This window comes from Solanum lycopersicum, chromosome 6 (assembly GCF_036512215.1).
Source record: "Solanum lycopersicum chromosome 6, SLM_r2.1".
NCBI classification, from domain to species: Eukaryota; Viridiplantae; Streptophyta; class Magnoliopsida; order Solanales; family Solanaceae; genus Solanum; species Solanum lycopersicum.
The window spans coordinates 50648231-50668963 of record NC_090805.1 but is presented as its reverse complement, the minus strand read 5'-3'; the positions used below and the strand labels follow the sequence as shown (position 1 = coordinate 50668963).

General features: G+C 31.3%; 4 protein-coding genes across 5 annotated transcripts; 3 read left to right on the top strand and 1 right to left on the bottom strand.

Annotated features, from left to right (window-relative positions):
• The first annotated feature begins 515 nt into the window (after nt 1-515).
• LOC101246543 (probable serine/threonine-protein kinase WNK4) lies at nt 516-5427 on the top strand. 2 transcript variants are annotated; one of them, XM_004242438.5, is made up of 7 exons: nt 516-1118; nt 1944-2209; nt 2852-3075; nt 3421-3578; nt 3670-3982; nt 4164-4445; nt 4721-5427. In XM_004242438.5, the coding sequence occupies exons 1-7, from the start codon at nt 1026-1028 to the stop codon at nt 5236-5238; spliced, it is 1854 nt and encodes a 617-aa protein (XP_004242486.1). In that variant the 5' UTR covers nt 516-1025; the 3' UTR covers nt 5239-5427. The 2 variants fall into 2 exon arrangements, with proteins under 2 accessions (XP_004242486.1, XP_004242485.1); XM_004242437.5 differs by having other exon boundaries at nt 4164-4502.
• A 4238-nt stretch (nt 5428-9665) lies between these two features.
• OFP14 (OVATE family protein OFP14) lies at nt 9666-10802 on the bottom strand. The gene is given in 1 exon segment (NM_001366820.1): nt 9666-10802. A coding segment is annotated over 1 exon segment (1056 nt). The 5' UTR covers nt 10782-10802; the 3' UTR covers nt 9666-9725.
• Nucleotides 10803-13670: 2868 nt separating this feature from the next.
• On the top strand, nt 13671-14018 carry OFP13 (OVATE family protein OFP13). Its single transcript, XM_004242500.5, has one exon. It carries the CDS (start codon nt 13671-13673, stop codon nt 14016-14018), a length of 348 nt encoding a protein of 115 aa, XP_004242548.3.
• A 2152-nt stretch (nt 14019-16170) lies between these two features.
• On the top strand, nt 16171-17910 carry CIPK11 (CBL-interacting protein kinase 11). The gene is given in 1 exon segment (NM_001402820.1): nt 16171-17910. A coding segment is annotated over 1 exon segment (1260 nt). The 5' UTR covers nt 16171-16359; the 3' UTR covers nt 17620-17910.
• The last annotated feature ends 2823 nt before the right edge of the window (nt 17911-20733 follow it).

The window sequence follows — 20733 nt, the reverse complement described above, 5'->3', positions numbered from 1 at the left end:
TATACTATAATAGAAAGTTTACTAGAGTGCGTGTTAAAATGAATTAAAAAAAAATGAAGAACTCGCTACTTTTTTTATATATAGTGACATCAGATCAAAGTGTTTTTATGCTATTGAACCGACATCTACTTGTTCCAATCTAATGGGAAATTTGACAATTTGATATCTTCGCTCGATTATATTTATTTTCTTTAACATATATTATATTTATCGTCTTGTAATATCGAGCGATATCTACTCAATTCAATCTTTATAAGAAATTTTGATAATTTCAACTTTTTTATCTCATCAAATGTATCATTTTGAAATTGAATTATATAAATAGATAAAGTTTATGTAAAGTTTTGATATACATTTTCAGAAACTATATCTATAACCTTAATACGCATAAATTTAAAATTTTAACCCCGTCTATCCATCTAGCCCCTATTTCATCAGCACTAAGCTTTTATTCATTTTATCACTTGATAAAAAATCTAACCTAAAGATTTTATCTTTTCCAATATTCCTTTTTGCCACCCATTTTTCTCTCTCACTACTCACCTAGCAACAGATAATAATTCCACCAAAGCAATAGCTACAGATTCTTCAGGTTCTTTAATTTGTTTTCCTAATTTACTCTTTTCACCTTCAACAAAAATCCAAATCTTGGCCAAAAAATAATATAAAAAATTTCTCATTTTAATTATTTTTTTTATGTCAAATTTTTTCAAGAAAATCCAATTTGGCCCTATTAGTCCAAATTGTGTATTAGCCATTTTCACTTGTGCTATTCTTTGCTGTCAAATCAAAACACACTAACCTATCACATTTGTCTCATTTCTCAATCAAATGGTTGTCAACAAGTTCTCAAGACCCTCTTGGCTTCTCTGTTGTGTTGTCTTCTCTGAATCACCTCTTTTACTGACTCTTGAAATACAGATTTTAGCACCCCACGTAACTCTGAACATCCACAATTAAATAATTTATCTCTTTCTTTTTTTAAGATTCAACTTGTGCCCAATTTCTCAAGAATCATTTTTGATATGTATTCTGGAGGATTTTCAGATAATTGCAAAGAATCAGAGGAGGAGGATCTTGGGTATGTCGAAACTGACCCTACTGGTCGTTATGGACGTGTAAGTATTTGTTTTTTCTTATAAAGTTTCAATCTTTTTGCCTTTTTGTTGCATTTTATTATATGGGGTTGATTAATTATGCATTTACAGTCCTTGATTTGTTGATTTACATAAATGGAACAGATAAAGTTTCTGTTTTTGTTGATTCTTGCATGTTGTTGTAATGTTTTTTCTTATAAAGTTTCAATCTTTTTGCCTTTTTGTTGCATTTTACCATACGGGGGTTGATCAATTTTGCATTTACAGTTCTTGGTTTGTTTATTTTCATAAATGGAATAGACAAAGTTACTATTTTTGTTGATTCTTGCATGTTTTTGTTAGTAGCTCTTGTTTTTTCTTGTAAAGTTCCAATCTTTGGACTTTTTATTGCATTTTGTTATATGGGGTTGATCAATTATGCATTGACAGTTCTTGATTTGTTGATTTTCATAAATGGAACAGATAAAGTTACTGTTTTTGTTGATTCTTGAATGTTGTTGTAAGTAGTTCTTGTTTTTTCTAATAAAATTTCAATCATTTTGCCCTTTTATTGCATTTTATTATATGGGGTTGATCAATTTTGCATTTACAGTTTTTGATTTGTTGATTTACATAAATGGAACAGATAAGTTACTGTTTTTGTTGATTCTTGCAAGTTGTTAGTAGTTCTTGTTTCTTCATATGAAGTTTCTATCTTTTTGTTGCATTTTATTATATGGGGTTGATCAATTTTGCATTTACAATTCTTGATTTGTTGATTTTCATAAGTGGAACAGATTAAGTTACTGTTTTTTGTTGATTCTTAATCATGTTTGATAATTTTGGTGTTTATGCATGTGCGGACAGTTCGAGGAAGTTCTGGGAAAAGGGGCAATGAAAACAGTTTATAGGGCAATTGATGAGTTGTTAGGTATGGAAGTGGCATGGAGCCAAGTTAGACTTAATGATTTGCTTCAGTCACCAGAGGATATAGAGAGGCTTTACTCTGAAGTTCATTTGCTTAGCACTCTGAATCATCCTTCTATCATGAAATTCTATACTTCATGGATCGATATCGAAAAGAGGACCTTTAATTTCATTACTGAGTTGTTCACTTCCGGTACTCTCCGAGGGTAATGCTCTATTCCTAGTCTATCGTTATTGTTCTCTTCGAATTGCAGTGATCTTAAGTTATGCTGTGAAGTATATGGAAAGTTATGTGCAGTGACGAATCTGTAATTTAGAGTCCAGTGGGTACTAATTGTTAAATCAACTCTGCGGAGATTGTGAGTCTCGTGTGTCTACCATTTCACCAGCAAGGCATCTTGAAAGTGAATCGTATTCCATGAATATGATATCTATCTAGTGTGGTGTATGGAATATATGACAAAAGGTGGCTTTATCTATTAATTGGTCATGTCACATAGGCTTGAGTTGGATATCCAATTACTTTGATGTATCAGAAAATTCGCCCACTTGTTAATGTTGCAACTTATTGCATGTGAGGGCCCTGGACTTAAAGGTCCCAATTTCGATGACCAATCGTATTAGTTTATGAGACTAATTGAAATTTTTCTTTTTAGGTTGTATCTTACATGTTATATCCCATTGATCTGGCACCTTACTGCTGTAATGTCACATAAAAAATATAAGAATTTAAATTTGAGTTTTGATGCCTATTATTACAATTAATTGGAGATTTGGAGTATCAGCCCTCAGTTAAAGTAAGTATCTGTGATGAATTTGCTGATAGTGATACATTTGATTGAATGCAGATACAGAAATAAATATCATCGAGTAAATATTCGAGCAGTAAAGATTTGGGCACGCCAAATTCTGGAAGGTCTGATTTATTTACATGAACATGATCCGCCAGTGATTCATCGAGACTTGAAGTGTGATAACATATTTGCTAATGGTCATCTTGGACAAGTAAAGATTGGGGACCTGGGATTGGCAGCAATTCTTCGTGGATCACAGAGAGCACACAGTGTTATAGGTAACTCCATCTCCCACTTCCCTTTTTCCTGGCTGGAACTTTTGTCATCACAATCTGTTATAAATCTGTGGAGAACCAAGTAGCGGTGACATTTTCTGGGATCATAGATCTGAATTTGAACCTAACTTGTTCGGAACTGAGGCATAGTTGTTTTTGTATACGTTTGAATTTGGTGAATCAAGCAAGGTCTGTGGTGTTCTAAATGTCCTAATAAATTTTCTAGACTGGCCTTGATATTAAGATTTTACTGCATATAAACTTCAATCAAATCTTAGGTGCACTAGTATTTTGTCAAACAATCCGCAATTACTACTAATTGTTTATTATCTCTATTTATTGCAATAGGAACACCTGAGTTCATGGCACCAGAATTGTACGACGAGAACTATGATGAGCTTGTTGATGTATATTCGTTTGGCATGTGCATGTTGGAGATGCTTACTGGTGAATATCCATATAGTGAATGTGTTAACCCTGCACAAATATACAAGAAAGTGATCTCTGTAAGATGCTTTAGTTTTTAGCATCTACTTTTTCGACAGTTTCTATCAGTCAATCAGTAGTTTACTTGCATGCCCTTTCTTCGTAACTCAGGGTAAGAGGCCAAGGGCATTTTATAAAGTTCAAGACTTGGATGCACAAAGGTTTATTAGGAAATGCTTGGAACCAGCTTCAAATAGATCATCAGCAAAAGAGCTAATGCTTGATCCGTTCCTCGTGATTGATGATGCTGATAGTGAGTCAGTTACAATGATGCGACTTCAGAAGCCTATCTATAATGATAAAATTGCTATCGAGGACCTTCACTTGAATGAGGATGTTCCAAGGACTAATATGACCATCACGGGGAAGTTGCACCCTGAAGATGATACCATTTTTCTTAAAGTGCAGATTGCGGATAAAGAAGGTATCTATTGTGACCTCTTTTTTTGTTATTGAAGAATAAGAACTTTCTAGGAAAAGACTTTTGATTCCATAAGCAAACGATAAGGATTATGAAAAGGAAACAAAGGATGTTATTAGTCCCGTTTCTAGATAAGCACATGAAGCTGAAGCATTCACTAAAATTTTAACACTGTTCAATGCAGGTGGTGTTAGGCATGTGTATTTCCCATTCGACACTGTGACTGACACCCCCACAGAGGTGGCAAACGAAATGGTGAAGGAATTAGAAATTACAGATTGGAAGCCATGTGAAATCGCTAATATGATTGATGGAGAAATATCTGGCCTAGTACCTCAGTGGAAGAAATGGAATCAGTTTGAATCCTCCGATTACCATGTTCTGAGCTATAAGGATGATGATAACGATCGCCATAATCCTTTCCAAGGTTTCTCGTCTTCTTCATCTTCCCAAGTGTCATTGTCAGGTTTGCTCTCCTCTCAAGTGATTGACACAAACACCAATGACCGGCGTTGGCTTCATGGTATTATAATTTATCTGATCTAGTGTTATATTACCAATTCCATACACATTCTATCTTTGCTCCATCATCGAAAGATTGTGTATTGGTTCGTTATGTTTGAGAATGAACCACATATGTGTTATTTGAGTTATATTAAAGGACTAGCATACTTATTTCGACCAGAAAAATGTTATCAAGACGTGAATGTTTATGTTAGTCACTGCATTTTGCTCTTGCAGGTGATATGTTTGATGACACGAGCTCTCAATGCTCGTCACACTCTGCAAACTATTCCAACTTCAATTACTTCTCTGATGATGAGAATGATCCTGCAACGACAACCTCTACAAGACAAAGTCAACCAGCTACTGCAATTAGTCACCACACTTCGCGATTCTGCCCTGAGGAAAACTCAAACACCGGACAGTCTTTGGCAAGAACATGCTACAAGCAATGCAAAGCTATGCTAGAATCAAAAGGAACTTCTTCCAACTCTAAAGGTAAAGGTAAAGATGATGCGCGCAGACTAACAAGGAACAAGTCCTTAGTTGATATGCGGAGTCAGTTGTTGCACAAGTCATTGGTGGAAGAAGTTCACAAGAGACGATTGTTCAAGACTGTTGGTGCTGTTGAAAACATCGGGTTTCAACAGCCTTACGAGGATTTGAAGAGGAGTCCTAGATCGATGAATTGTACTAATTCGATGAGATTGTCGTGTGATGTTAAGGGACAAGGTCACAAACCAAGAAGACATTGATTTTTTCTTGTCTAAAATATGTAATTTGAATAGTAAGGACGAGTATATATATAGTAGTTTCAAGCAGATGAGAGTTTGAATTAAGCAGCTGATGTAATTGTAAATGACAATAAGAATGTTTTGTTCAAATTTTGTTCATTTGTTCCTTCAAGCAATAGAAGAATAACACCCTCTTGCAATTTGTGCAAATATTACTGTTGGGACTGAAAAAACATTAGAGTGTTGGTTGTTCGAAAACTTATAAACCTTTTAGACCATGGACTAAAGATATTTTTAGAGTGAACTAAAAATCTTACGCAAAAAATATTAGGTTTTTGATAGGGAATTAAGCCCAACAATCTTTAAAACGGATGACGTTGAACTTCTGACTCATGTCCCCAACGCCTTACTACCTACTCACGCTGAACTCAACTAACGAATCAAAATGAATTGAGTTTTTTTAATGGGTCAAGATAGACTAAACAATAGGTCGTGATCCAAACTATCCAAAGAACTGAACAGATTAAAATGGACTGAGTTAATAAATGGTCTAGTGGGTTTGCGAGTCATGTTTATATTGGTTACTTTTGTCTCCCTTATCTAGTTGTGACCATAAAATAGTTAAATTTGTGCAATAATAATATATTGTGGAGGGCATTTTTGTTAATGTATATGGCATGCTATGTGAGTTATAATGTTCAATAATTGATTAAAAGGGCAAAGTAATGGTATATTTGCCCCATGCTTGTTACACTTTTGTTAACAGAATCTTCATGGTGGATCTTTAGTGAATGATGAGGCTTCACTTTTTCCCAAAGGTCATTTTGATTTCCAGGTATACAAAGGACATTATAGTTTTAACTGTAATTGGTGGATACATCTTCTTGGTTCTTTCTTTACTTCAATTAGAAGGTAAGTATAAATCGTAACGAGGTGGATAAATATAATTCTTTTATTAAAGATTCATGGTAGAAATCGCTTTCCTCTTAAGTGAGTGGCTTGATTCTGAATTAATTCGATCAATAGATTTTGAATACTCGAGGCATAAGCAACTCTCTCGAAAGTCTGGTTCCACACCTCATCATATTAGTGGGACTAGATTGTTAAAAAAAAACAAGGATCAAAAATTAAAAAATTTAAACTTGATTTTCTTACTAATATATTAAGAGTGTGTTTAATATGGCCAAAAATATTTTCTAGGTTTTCATGCTTGGTTTGTGAAAATCTTTTGAAGAAAACTAAGCTGTTTAAAAATTAAGAATATTACTTTCCTTTGAGCAGCAAAAACAACTCAGGCACAAAAAAAGGGAAAACTTTCACATATAACAAACACAAAATTTAAATTTATATATTATAGTATAATTTACTATATATATACAACTGAAAGCTATGTCTATTTCGCTATAGATATATACGAAGAAGCAATTGTATAATTCGTTGGTTCCTCTTCATATTTGTATAGTTTCGCTAGCAAGCCATTTGTATAAATTATTGTTACCCTCTCATTTGTATAAATCATTGTTAGCCTATCAATTCAATTGTATGTTTTTGTATATCTGTATAAAATTTGTATTTGTATACAATTGAATCAAATTGTATAAAACGAGAAAGAGAGAAATTATATACAATTTAAATTTGTATAAAACGAGAAAGAGAAAAAGACAAAAGAGACTTGGGCATTTTATTTTATAATTATAAGTGTATAGGACTGAGATATATGTATTTGCATGTGTATATATAATTTTCTCTCGGTCTATACAAACGGAAACACAATTTATACAATTCTACTGTATAAAGCGAGAGAGGGAGTGGCGAGCGAGAATATGAGGGAGAGAGATGACTAGCAAACAATTTGCTATGAAACACAAATAAATCAAACGGTACCTACTGTATTTATCTTACGATATTAATTTATCATTCTATACAATTATACCTAAAAACAAAAGAGTACATTAATTTTGAAACTGATGATGATTCAAACAACTAACTCTAATATTTATTTTTTGTAATTTCGTTTAATAAATTGTACTAAGTAAGTCTCATAAGTTAGCATTTCAAGCTCATTATATTGTCTCCTCCCAAACCTCCAACTAACACCAGAACTATATGTACTTAAGGGATCGAAAAATTACAGTCTGTAGCTAAATAAAAATATTTTTTTATATATACATCACATATTGACATTCCTTGAGTAAATCTATCAATGTTACCTTTTTTTATTTTATTTTTGAAATCTCTTAACCAAAACTCTGACTCCGCTACTAAGCTCACTCCTCGATCATACTATTTTTAAAGATTTTATAATATTTCTTTGCTTACTTACGCAATAATGAAAGAGTGAGTAATTAGAAAACACTTATTTCTGGATTGTGCTCTCGTGACTAGATAGAGTTTGGTACTAAAATTTCCCTAACAACCATGTTTTTCCATCAACGACAAAAACATAACTTCAACGCACAAAATTCGGGTCGGGTGTTAGTGTTAACATTGTCAATTTTTCTCTTTGTTTCTAGTTACATGTTGGTGCAACTTATGTAACTAATTCGTAAAGTCAAAAATTTCATTAAAAATATTCAATATTAAATATGTTTACATGAAAATTATATTTTGACATGTATATATAATATAACTTTTCGATAAATGATGTTCGACTAATTATCCGTAGTTACGACACTGAGAGCATGCATGAAGCCCGGAATGAATACACATCTCAAATTTGTTCCTTTCTTTTTAATGTATACACTAAGACTCTTACATATTAAACACTCGATTAGGAATTAGAATTTAAGTTTATTGTTTATTCATTTCATCATATAGTAAACCTAAGGTTTGAATTAGTCTCACAACAATAAAAATAGCTTTTTAGCGGCAATAAATATTGACATTAATAAAGAATACTTGAGTTTTTACCTGCATTAGATAAGTGTCATTAGAATCAATGTCGCTAATGGTATTAGGGGCCTATACAAAAAATGCTAAAAATATATATTTAGCGGCAATTAAACTAATTACCGTTAATGATCATTTTTTATGTAGTGTCTCGTAGCAGTGGGAGTTAAGAGGGTGTAGTGGGATAGAGGTTTTAAATCTAAGTACGATATTTCATTACATTATTTTTAATTTGAGATGTGTATATCAACGATACAAGGAATATATACATCATCACGTCATCTTTACCTATTATAGACGATCCTCAATAATTAATTAGACATATCCCCTAACTAAGTTTCTACAAGAATAGGGCAATAGCAACTCACAAGATTCTAATTGTCCAACACAATTGAAACATAACGTACATCTTTAATTTGGCTCTATATATTTACATCTTTGTGGTCCTTTTCATTAATCTCCATAATTACCATGTAGGATTAGACTTTACATTATTAACTCTCAAACTTTTATTTTTTTTAATAGGAAACATCTTTTTTATATGACAATCAATACTGTTCCCAAAAAAGGAAACTTGACGATCAATGACCAGCTAAAAAAATTTGCATTATTAATTTGTGTAAAGGGCAGCCAATAAGGTACCTTAATTATCTAGGTGTTTGTTCACTCATTTTGACAATTATGTAATAGAGAAGGCCACCTTTTACTTTATGACAACAGTGCAAACTTTAAAAAATAATACTATACTTTATTTATAATTTGCAATATATTTTCTTCACATTCTGTATTTGCACTACCTTAATTCTAATGTGGACCTCTTCTGTCTACTAAATAATCAACTTAATAATTTTGGTCGACAAAATAATGTGAAATAAAGTACATGTTTATCTATCTCACATAAAAGTTTATAACTTAATCTTGTATCAGAGTAGACTTTTGTTAAAAAAAAAAAAAATGAAACTTATTTTAATGAACTTGTAAAGCTCTAGAGAAAGAAAATAAGCTCGCAGACCTGAAAAATAAAAATAGAGGCAAAAAGGTGGATTTGACGCTTCCCTTCTCCTTTCCAAAGCTCGCGAACGTAAAAAATAATTATTTCACTATCATCCTTATTTCTAATACTTCCGGCTTCTAGCTTTACTACAACAACCTCGAAATTTAAATAGGACAGGATAAGACAAGACGGGCAAGGTTAAACCTTTGACAAGTTAAAGCCTTGCCCTGCCCTGTCCTGCCCTGCCCCATTTACTTTCTTTATCGGAAAATAAAGGGTTTTCCAACAGAACATTCATATATACATTACAATAAAATAACTTTTAGCGACAACGAATAGACGCATTAATAAAGAGTGTTAAAGTCTTTACTGGCAATAGCTATTACATCTAATGTCGCTAAAATTTTCAAGTACATATACAAAGAGTACAAAGTGCCGCTAAAAATACATATTTAACAGCAATTGCTAATTTACTGTCGACGAAATTCATTTTTGATGTAGTGATATTCTCATCAGAAAAGGGGAAAAAAGATTGTAATGAACAAGTTTGTTAGCTAAAAAAAACTTCAAAAATAGTGCTTTTTAACATTTTTAGAAGAAATGAGAATACAAGTAACTTTTTTTTTTACAAGTGAAGATCAGACAAGTCGAACCATATTTGTTCAAATGCCTTAATAATAAGATCATGATATTCATTTGAATTCAACGAAAGATAACAAGCAAGAAGATTTTCCAACTCTTTCGATGCCCTGATATTGTTCTCAACAACCATTTCAACCATAGATTCTCTAAAATCCTTCTCAGGATCAATGGAAGCCTTCACTATAGCAAAACTAGTCCCTCTTGAAGCTGAACAACTCTCTTTTTTCGTCTTCGAACGCCTTTTTGATGATGACACACTATTTCTCTTGTTTGCTACTTTAGTAGAATTTGTTCGTAGTTTTACACCAGAAGAGCTTGAGTAATGTTTCCTCGAAACAGGGGAACCTACTCTGTTTTTAGGTTCCTTTTCTCGTTGAGCCTTCACATTTTCGTCCTGTTTTATGTTCTTGATGGAATTCGATGCTTTTGTAAAGATCGGAGGGAGTTGATCAATATCTGAAAATTCCGCGTACTCTGTAGTTAGATTGTGGAATTCATTCGAGAGAGCTTTGTCATTCACGTCTATGATTATATCGGTAGCTGAAGAAGTGAAGTGACAGTTGCAAGAATTTGGCCAAGTTGAGGGGAGTTCGTTGAAAGTTTGAGAATCAACAGAGTCGAATTCGGAGGATGGAGAGTTGAGGAAATCTAATTCAGGGAATTTATCTTCTTCTGTTGAGTAAACAGAAGAAGAAGTATTCAACTTGTTTGAGACTGAGACGGAGTTGGTAACAGAAGAAGGAATGTGTTTAGGCGAAGGCTTGTAAATAGTTTTTCTCTTTGATTTTTTCTTAGATGAAGACGATGATGATCTTCTTGGTTGATCAAGAAAATTATAAGAATGAGAATTGTAAATCTTGTCAACTCTAATGGACCTTCTAGTATAAGAAAATGATGATCTTGGTTGAGAATATTGTGACTTATTTGTAGAAGAAGATGAAAATGGGGATTTATGGTTTTTGGTTTTGCTCATATCTTTAAGCTTGTAAAACCAAGTGTTTGGCATCATATCTGAAAACTTGAATTTGTGATTTCCCATTGAAGGAACAAATTTGCTTCTATCTAAGCCAAATAATGAAAGTTTGTGCTGAATAAATAGTGTTGGAAAAAAGGAAGAGGGGGGACCCTATAGATAAAAGGCGTAGTTAGATAGGATTCATGGATTCGGACGAATTTAATAAAAAAAATTATAAATTTTATATTGTACAATGATAAGGAAGAAAAAAGAAAATTTAGCTCCTAATAATAACAGTGTCTCTCCTGATGAAGATATGTCATGAAGAGCAAGTGGAGCACAGACTGAACAGTGGTTTCTATTTTATCATTTTATGTATGTAAGCCAGTTATTCTGTTACTCCTTCTATCTCAATTTATGTAGCATTTTTATTTTTCGAAAATTAAATAATTTAAATTTGACTTATAATTTACGCATAAAATTTTCAATTTTTTCTTTTAGATTCCATTTTTAAAAATAATATATCTTATAAACTAATTTATAAGATATATGAAAAAATTCTAATAAAAAATAAGCATATTTGAATCTCAAAATTTAAAAAGTACCGACGGTGCTTATTATGATTTTGGTCTTACATATTTTGTGCAGGTTATGGGGAAGTTTAGTTTTTTCACACTTCAGACAGTAATAAAAAGTCAGAAGACAAACTGTCACACCTATTTTAAAATAATGATTTTGGTCCATACTCTGATTGAATAAATTAGCATCTGATAGTGAGGAAAACAAAATTTTCAGCAAGAGGTTCATTATTTTGTATGATTTTGTGTATATATACAAAGTAACTATTTATATATAGATAGATAGATGTTGAACGTATTTGATGAAAATTCTGATTAGCAAAAAGAATAGAAAAAGGAAGTCGGGAGGAGAAAGGAACCAAAATACTTCAGAAGAGCAACATACAAGCTATCTTTTAGAATTTTACTAGAGATAAAATGAAGAATTTGTGTCTTTTTTTTTCTTTTTCTGACATTTGAGGAATAATCAGTTGTCCATTAATTTGTTCATTGGAGATGAATATCTTACGTGGGACTTTATGAAGTCTGACTTGGCCCCTTCACAAAAAATGAAATGGCAAAATGATGATGATTTATCATTAGTAACAACACATGCCCATAGTGATATGTCTATGGAAAGGTTGTGGTCATCAAACAAGAAAATTGCAAGTTGTCACATTCTTTTTTACTATTAAAAGGTATAATATATAGTCCATAATTTTACTAGCATGCGTTAAAATAGAGACATATTAATATACATTGCATGCAAATTACTTGTTTTGATATCATCTCATATAAATTGCTTTTCATTAAAGTTATAATCATACAAATTTGATTTTCCTTGGACTTGATGACTTTTTTTTAACGTCTAAGTTTAATGTGAATTTAGGTCATTGTTGATGAGTTAAATTGATGCTTAGACACACTTGGGACGAACAAGACAGGTAGCGAATATTTTAGGTAACGAAGGAGCAAAGACTGAGCTTTTTGGTGACATAGTTCACTTGGATTGGAAGTTCATCCTTTGTTCGCTATTGATGTCTTTAGAACATATTGCTAGAATCGATCAGTAATAGTAACAGACTAATGGTATTATATTTTGTTATGAAAGGTATGGGCTAATAGGCCCATGATTATATGGACTGTTGGACTCAAAACATGCCTCCAGGAAAATTATTTTTGGCCCAATAGTGTGAACTTTTCTTGCTAGTAGAAAAGAAATTCTTCTTGATTACAAAGAAGATGAAAGGATAAAAAAGGTGTGAGACTACTTATAAGGAAGAAATATGAAGACCTATGGGTAGGGAAAAAATAAAGTTCAACCAATCCAATTGAAGTCGAAAGATCAATTAGGTCTTTCATTAAATACTTTATAGTTTACGCGCACCTAATATAGTTGAGAGACTAATGATTCTTGAAATCATCTTGTTTATCTTTTTATTTTTGTAAAATCATTTGGTATCTAATATTTTTACCAACTCGACTAATTCAAAACTATATTGTATTAGTAATATATAATTACAACTAGCTAGCAAGAGTTGGTGACATTTCTTTCATGGTATACCACCTTTAATTTCTTCTTCTAAATCAAACGTGCAACCAACGACATATTATTCTCCAAAATACACCAAACTCAACAAATTTAATCTCATATAACACCACACAACTCTCTTGTCAAATACCAAATTAAAACCATCATTCACTTTTTATACTCTTTTCTCAACCGTTTGAGGTACAAAAAAAATATGAAAATGAACACTTCATGTTGCTTGAAATTCAATAATCCATGCAAGAAAATAGTAAAGTTGTTCAAGTTCAAACTAAGAAAGCCTCTCTTCATAAGAAGGCTTCGAATTTTTCGTCCTTCAACAAGATGTGAAAGCAATACAAGCACCCGTAGAAAGCAAGCTTCACAAGTTCTTTCGGTGTTTCGTTTCATAAGGAGATCAAAACCAAGAGAGGAGGACCAAGTCATGGCACTCAAGAGTTTTTCAGGTAAAGGGTGGCAAATGGGCGAGTATACATAGTAAAACTCGAACATGTTAAAATGAGTCAAATCAATAAACGGTCATGATCAATTTGACCAAAATTTCTTTGGGTCAAATAACGGGGCATGAATCAATTTGCCAAAAAAAAAAGTCAAATAGCCAAACATGACATAATCTACATGTCTTCCGGTCATGGAACCAACCACTATTAATGCTTGCATTATGATTGACTACCTGCATCGCCCTCCCTTAAGGTGCAAGGCTTCTCGGGCTTTGGACCTTAAGTGAACGCTAAATATACTCTGCATTTTTATTGAATTATCAGCTAAATATTTTGGGTACCAAATTTCATTTTGTATGTGTAGAATCAACGAATAAATTATAACTCAACCTGTGTAAACTTAAACGGGTTGAATGAATAAATAAAAATGTGTGGATATTTTTGCAATGCAGGGCATATTAAAGCACCAGTTCCTTCACCAATTACTCCAGCATATGCAAGATTAAGTGGAGCTACTAAAAAAGAAGTAGTAATATTTCAGGATGATGTTGAAGATGCATGTAGAAGCTTCGAGAATTATCTGGCTGAAATGATTGTTGAAGAAGGGAAAATGAGGGATATAATGGATGTAGAAGAATTGTTATACTGTTGGAAAAATTTAAAAAGCCCTGTTTTTATCGACTTAGTCTGCAGATTCTACGGTGAACTATGCAAGGATTTGTTTTCCCACACCTATAAGGATGATATCAATAGCCCACAGAAAATCATGCAATAATCGAGCAGGTGCACTAAAACTCCTGCTATATACACAGAATTCGGAAAAGAGTATCGATGCCTGTTATATACCGTCTTACCTGATCATACGGAAAAAAACTTTACCTCATTCTCTGTTGTAAGACATTGAAATTTATCAAGCAATAATAGATCAGTTATGTTGCGCGATTTTTTTTAAAAATCTTATCGTGATCTATTTTTATTCATTTGATGTAGAGAATATGTGATTAGCCCTAATAAAGAAGGGAGGACCAATTTATAGAGGTTATGATTTAATCTGGTACATCCATCAAGTAATCAATGTACGAACGAAATATATTCCTTATTAAATATTATTTATGATATTACTTGAATTACAAGTAAACTTGGGTCATAAGTAAAAAATAATTAATAAGAATTAATAATAATTCTTACAATCCTCATTGTACATAAGCTGATTACAGTTGATAACATAAATCTTCTTACCGAAGGCAAACACAAAAGGACTGAACCAGCGAAGATTCCTTTTAGGTAATATGAGTTCCCAAGTAAAATTAGAATTAGGAATTGCGTTTTTACTAAATTTATTCAAGACGATCGAGAAATGCAAGTTTAACGTGAGAAAATTTTTATTATTATGTGAGAAAATTATATTAAAGACTAGTTCACTAAAATGTATGTTCAATTTTTTATAATTTTGATAAAAACAATTACGAAATAAATAACTTTATAATAATTTATTATGCAATTTTATATTTTTTTGGTTATTTGGTAAGATTAAATAAACAATTTGAGTTATTTTAATAATTTTACAACTTCTGAGATTTTTATGTTTATAAGAAAATATATATCACAAAAATTACATATCGCATATCCAAACAAAACTTTAATTACATTTCATAATTTCATATTCTGATAATATATCATAATTCTATATCACCATGCCATATCGCATGGCCAAATGTACCATAGGTCTATGCACCATTGGAATAGGGATGAAATTGCACGAATTATCCTTTAAAATGGCTGGTTTTTATTTATTCACGAATTATCCTTTAAAATGGCTGGTTTTTATTTATTTTATCCTTCCAAATATATTCATCTTTAACGATTGAATTTATGCATAGAAAAACATAAATAAATAAAAAGGCAAAAGTACATCGGACATAAGTTTATATAATATTATAATGTGAATATATATTTATGCTCAAAAAAAACCATAATGTAAAAATACATCTCCTCTAACAAAATGACACATTCGTCTTTTAATTAATACTAATAAATTTGATGTATATGAGTAATAATTGTCCTATTACTAGATATGGTTTTGTCAAAAAGTGTTAAATGCATGTGGGCAATCTCTGGGTTAATTAATTTACGAAGTGTACGCGTTATTAGTCAATTAAACCGTGGACACTTGTCATTCTCCCCTAAACATATTTACTTTATCTTAATTATTTAATTAAATTATAGTAATAATAGTCTTCCCTAATCTAATACTCTCTGTTGTTACCTTTCCCATTTCTCAACTGCACCAACAATAAGGAACCTAGAAGCTTAACTTATTAATTACTATATATATATTTAATTAAACCGGCATGATATGTTTATGCATTACGTGTTGGACTAATACCGACCATTATTATTTATTAAAAATAATTTTATTTAGTCACATATACACGGTCTTCTTATTCAATCTAAAAAATAAAATAATATTATTATTTTCAAGTTAGATTTTGTTATAACGCTACTGAAATTTGTATAGTATATAGTTGAATAAATATATTCATACTCAACTAGTATGTACATAATATAGTGGCCAAGCAACCCTTTATATCAATAATTTTTTGTATTATAAATCACAGATCATAATTATGAGTGTATTAGTGAAACGATTGCATTCTACATACATAAAAATTCAAATTTTTATTAGCGAGAAAAAAAATCTGAAAACATTATCAAAGTGTGTGGTGCGTGATGTTATTTTTAATTTTTATTAATTCTTGTATGTATGAAAATACTTAAAAGAAATAATAATTAAAAAATCAAAATTCATTGGATGACTAAAACGTGTAACCCACAGCCAAAACCGACTTTTTTTTCTATTGACTAAAAATATTGTTTTTTTAAGAAAAAAAATTGATGACTAGCCAATTCAAAGACCATTTATAGTAGACATGTTAAGAGTATTTAAAACTATGAGCTTAGACAAGAAGTTTCTTCTTTTGAACTATTCCAATATATTTATACATACCAATTCATATAGAAAAACAAAATAATTATACTTATACCAATCTTTCAGCTTCTTCTTTATTAATCGTATTTAATATACCAAATAATTCGATCCCGGCATCCATTTACCGATGCCGGAGAAGCCTATATTCGGAAAATATGAGCTAGGAAAGCTACTCGGTTGTGGTGCATTTGCCAAAGTGTACCACGCTAGAGAAATCAGCAACGGAAAGAGCGTCGCAATCAAAATAATTAACAAGAGTAATATTTTGAATAAAGATGGTATTCTCAACAATAGAATCGAGCGCGAGGTGTGCATTATGCGGCAGCTGCAACATCCGTACATTGTTAGACTCTATGAAGTGCTTGCTACGAAGACGAAGATCTATTTCGTTATGGAATACGTGAAAGGAGGCGAATTATTCAACCAGATCTCCAGTAAAAGCCGATTCACTGAGGATCTCAGCCGGAAATGCTTTCAGCAATTGATTTCCGCGGTTAATTACTGTCATTCACGTGGAATTTACCATCGCGATTTGAAACCTGAGAATGTTCTAATTGACGAAAATGGAGATCTGAAAGTTTCCGATTTCGGGCTTAGTGCTACAACGGATCAAATTCAATCATTCGACGGGCTTCTACATACGGTTTGCGGATCTCCGGCGTATGTAGCACCGGAGGTTTTGACGATTAAAGGATACGACGGAGCTAAAACAGATATCTGGTCATGTGGAATTATGCTATTCGTGATGATCGCCGGTTACTTCCCGTTCTACGATCAGAATCTGATGTTAATGTACAAAAAAATCTACAAAGGCGAATTCCGGTGCCCGAAATGGATCTCTCCGGACGGTAAGCGGATTCTATCTCGTCTTCTGGATGTAAATCCGGCGACCAGAATTACGATCGAAGAAATCATCAGAGATCCATGGTTCAGAAAGGGATTGAAATTTATCAAATTCTCAGAAGAGGAAGAAAATAGTAAGATAAATTCGTTAACAAATTCTCTGAATGCGTTTGATATAATTTCGTTCTCCCAGGGATTAGACATTTCTGGATTGTTCAAATCGAACAATCCGGTGGATGATTTGGAGAGGATAGTGGTGGAAGAGTCGCCGGAGAGTGTAATTGAGAGAATTGAAGAGGTAGGGAAGAAGGAGAATTTCAGGATGAAGAAGAAAAAAGATTGGGGAATCGATATGAAAGTACAAAACGGTAAATTAACAATGAATTTGAATTTGAACGTATATCGATTGATCGAACGATTAACAGTCGTCGAAATTCAAAAAATTGATGGTAATGATGATTTGTATAAAGACGTATGGAGGAATAAATTGAAGCCCGTAATTTTGAGCCAACGCGGAACAGAGCTTCACATTTCCGACAGCTAAATTTCAAGCATTGGGTGATTTTTTTTTTTTTTACCAAGTTACAAAAAAAAATCATGTTTTGTTTTTTTTATTCAAATACTATTGTTGATGTAAAGTTACAAAAAAACAAAAAACAGTGAGTGGAAGTTCATATTGTAGATACATACCATTTTCTTGTCTTCTATTTGTGTGTAATATATCGTTGCTTATATTTATGTATTTATTTTGGATTTAATTGATATATGTTTATAATATTATAATTAGTAAGGATCCATATAAGTGAAGATTGATGTAAGTGATACCAATTTTAATTGAGATGTTGATATTAATGTATTTGTTTGTGAATACAAGTTAGTTATCAATCAATAACGAGTTGATTTTGCAGTATATTCCAGATTTCTATATATATTTGTATAAATGATTTTTTTTCTATAAAATCAATTAGTCTATAATTTATTCGTGGTAAAAAACTTAAGGCCCTTAAAATTAGGTGCTTAAGGCCAATGTTTTATTCAACTAAGCATAGAGTTGACCCTACGTAGACGTTAAATGAACGTTTCATCACGTTTTGATTTTGATTATATCAGTTTCTTTTCCTTCTAGAGAATTAAAGAAAATCAAAGTAGACTAGGGCCAAAGAGTATATATATATATGGGCCATTTTAATCAAAATTAAAAGCTTATAGTTTCATTATCATTATTTGTACGTTAAAACAATAATTTAGAATGTGCTGGAGCTAGCAAATTGTTTGGAGTCATGAACATGGCCTGGTCGGACCAATAATCATGACCCCTTGTCATAGCACATAATAGAATCATCATTTTCTATGGAAAATATTTTAGTTTTTTGCAATAAAAAGGAAAATAATTAGTTTTTTTTTAAAAAAAAAAGAATTTGTATATAATCTAAATAAATATCAAGATAGATAGAGAGTGGACTGGTGAGGATGCATGGGAGTTATCGGTGTGTTTGTGTGATTGAGATGTGTTAGAGGGAGCGTAGAAGATATTAATATATTTACGTACCATTCAATCTTATAAATAATGAAATGGAATTAAGATTATGTTTCATATCTACTTCACTTATACTGGCTTGCTCATGTACACCATGGTTCAAATTCGATCATAGAAAAGATTCTCTTTTAGTTAAATCAACCTAGAACTTACACGACGATCGAACAAAGACCGACATATTCAGTGTGGAAATGTATATGAAACATCAAGCCCAATCTTAATCACGGCCCAAGTTAATAAATGGACTTTTCTAAACATGCGGCCCAAGTTTTGTCTAGCCATCCTAAACTAAATAAATTAGGCCCAACTAAACCTGCATAGCATTTTTTGAACTAATTTGATACATAGATTATCTTTGTATACATAAATTAAATATATAGCCTCTAGTTTTCATTGAATACAACACACAGTATTTTGATTTATTAATTTTATTATCTATAATAAATGACGTTAAAAAGTGGCAAATCACATGCATGGCAACAGATTCCCAGCTACTTTGAATAATAAATATGAACAAATTAACAATGTGAATATCAAAGTCGAATTTAATTAATGAGGCATGTGAAGGAGAGGAAATAAAGTAACAAAAGAAATAAGTTATTCACTCACAAGAAAATTAATTATCTGAGAGCAAATTTTATTTACTAAAGCCATATGAGTTTCATTGACCTTTCATCCTTGAAACGATTCTTTATTATTATTCATAAGTAGTATTTTAGATGCTCATGATTAAGTTAAGTAAAATAAATAAATTACCCTTATGCATTAATTAAACTCTACTTATGTAATTGGTGAAGGTTAATTATTGATGAGTAAATAATTGGTGTAAACAAGAGGGCGATTTTATAGGCTAAAAATACGGGTCAAACTAAACTTAGATCTATGCATTTTCCTTCCATTTAAAGCAAGCCATTCATTCAATCTCTTTTCCTAAAATAATTACTATATCTATTTTTATCCTCCCAATGCTTTTCCATGTTCCCACACCTTAATTTGTATAAATATCATATCATATTTTATAATAATGTTTTCTTTGAAATAGATTTTGTATGAGGAAAATTAAGCGACTATCATAAAAGTCTTTTAGAGTATATTATATAGCTATAATATTGATTATTTTTAATATGTGACTATAATTTTGTGAATTTTTGCTATTTGATTCTGATGTATAAATTCAGAATTTGTATAATTCGATTCCTAATCGTATAAAATCAGAATATGTATATATTTATTCTAGTTGTTTGTCTACGGTTTATAAAAAAAATCATAGTAAATAATCGTGTTTCTATATTGGCTAGTGAGATATACAAACAGACAAGTGAAATATACAAACCACAGCCTCCATATAAAGCAAATGGAACTATAGTTATGAAGCACAACTACTGAAACTATAGTATAAAACCTTAACATGTTTATTATATTTGTTATTTCTTAATATACTCCCATATATTATGTTAGATTATAAAATATATTTTTTTATAATTATATTTTGTTTCGTAGCTGAAAGTTATCCGAAATGATGTATTTACAAGTTGAATCATATATTGGCAACCATTTACTAGTATTGTTTTCCAATTTTTTCACACGGATAATTAAGATGAAAATGTTTTAAGTATAGAATTATTTCTAATTATGTAAATCTGATATTATATATATATATATATATAGTGTTATTGTCTTAGCTTTTAAGTGTTTGAAATAAGAATCCAAGACGACATGTAAATATTTTCAACGGGTAAACGAGTTTGGTTATTGACGGTGACACTAAATAGCAAGAAATTGGACTTTTCTTCGTTGCTTTCCCATTTATTTTTCCATCATTATTTATTTTGGAGGTGTGATTTTAAATTATTTTTTTATTTTTTAAAAGCTCGATTAATACATTAAATTAAAAATAAGAATATTTCAATCGCTTGATAAAATTTTTATACATTAATAAAATATATATCATTTAATAATAACTGATTTTGATTGTGTATATATTTTTTTATAGGGTACTATACAAAATTTCAACTATTTTTTTTTTTTAGTAAACATAAGTTTGGTAGTGATGAAAAGTCAATAGATGCAATTAGTCACACGTGAGCAAGCTTTGACTCAGCTGGCAATCAATAATATTTT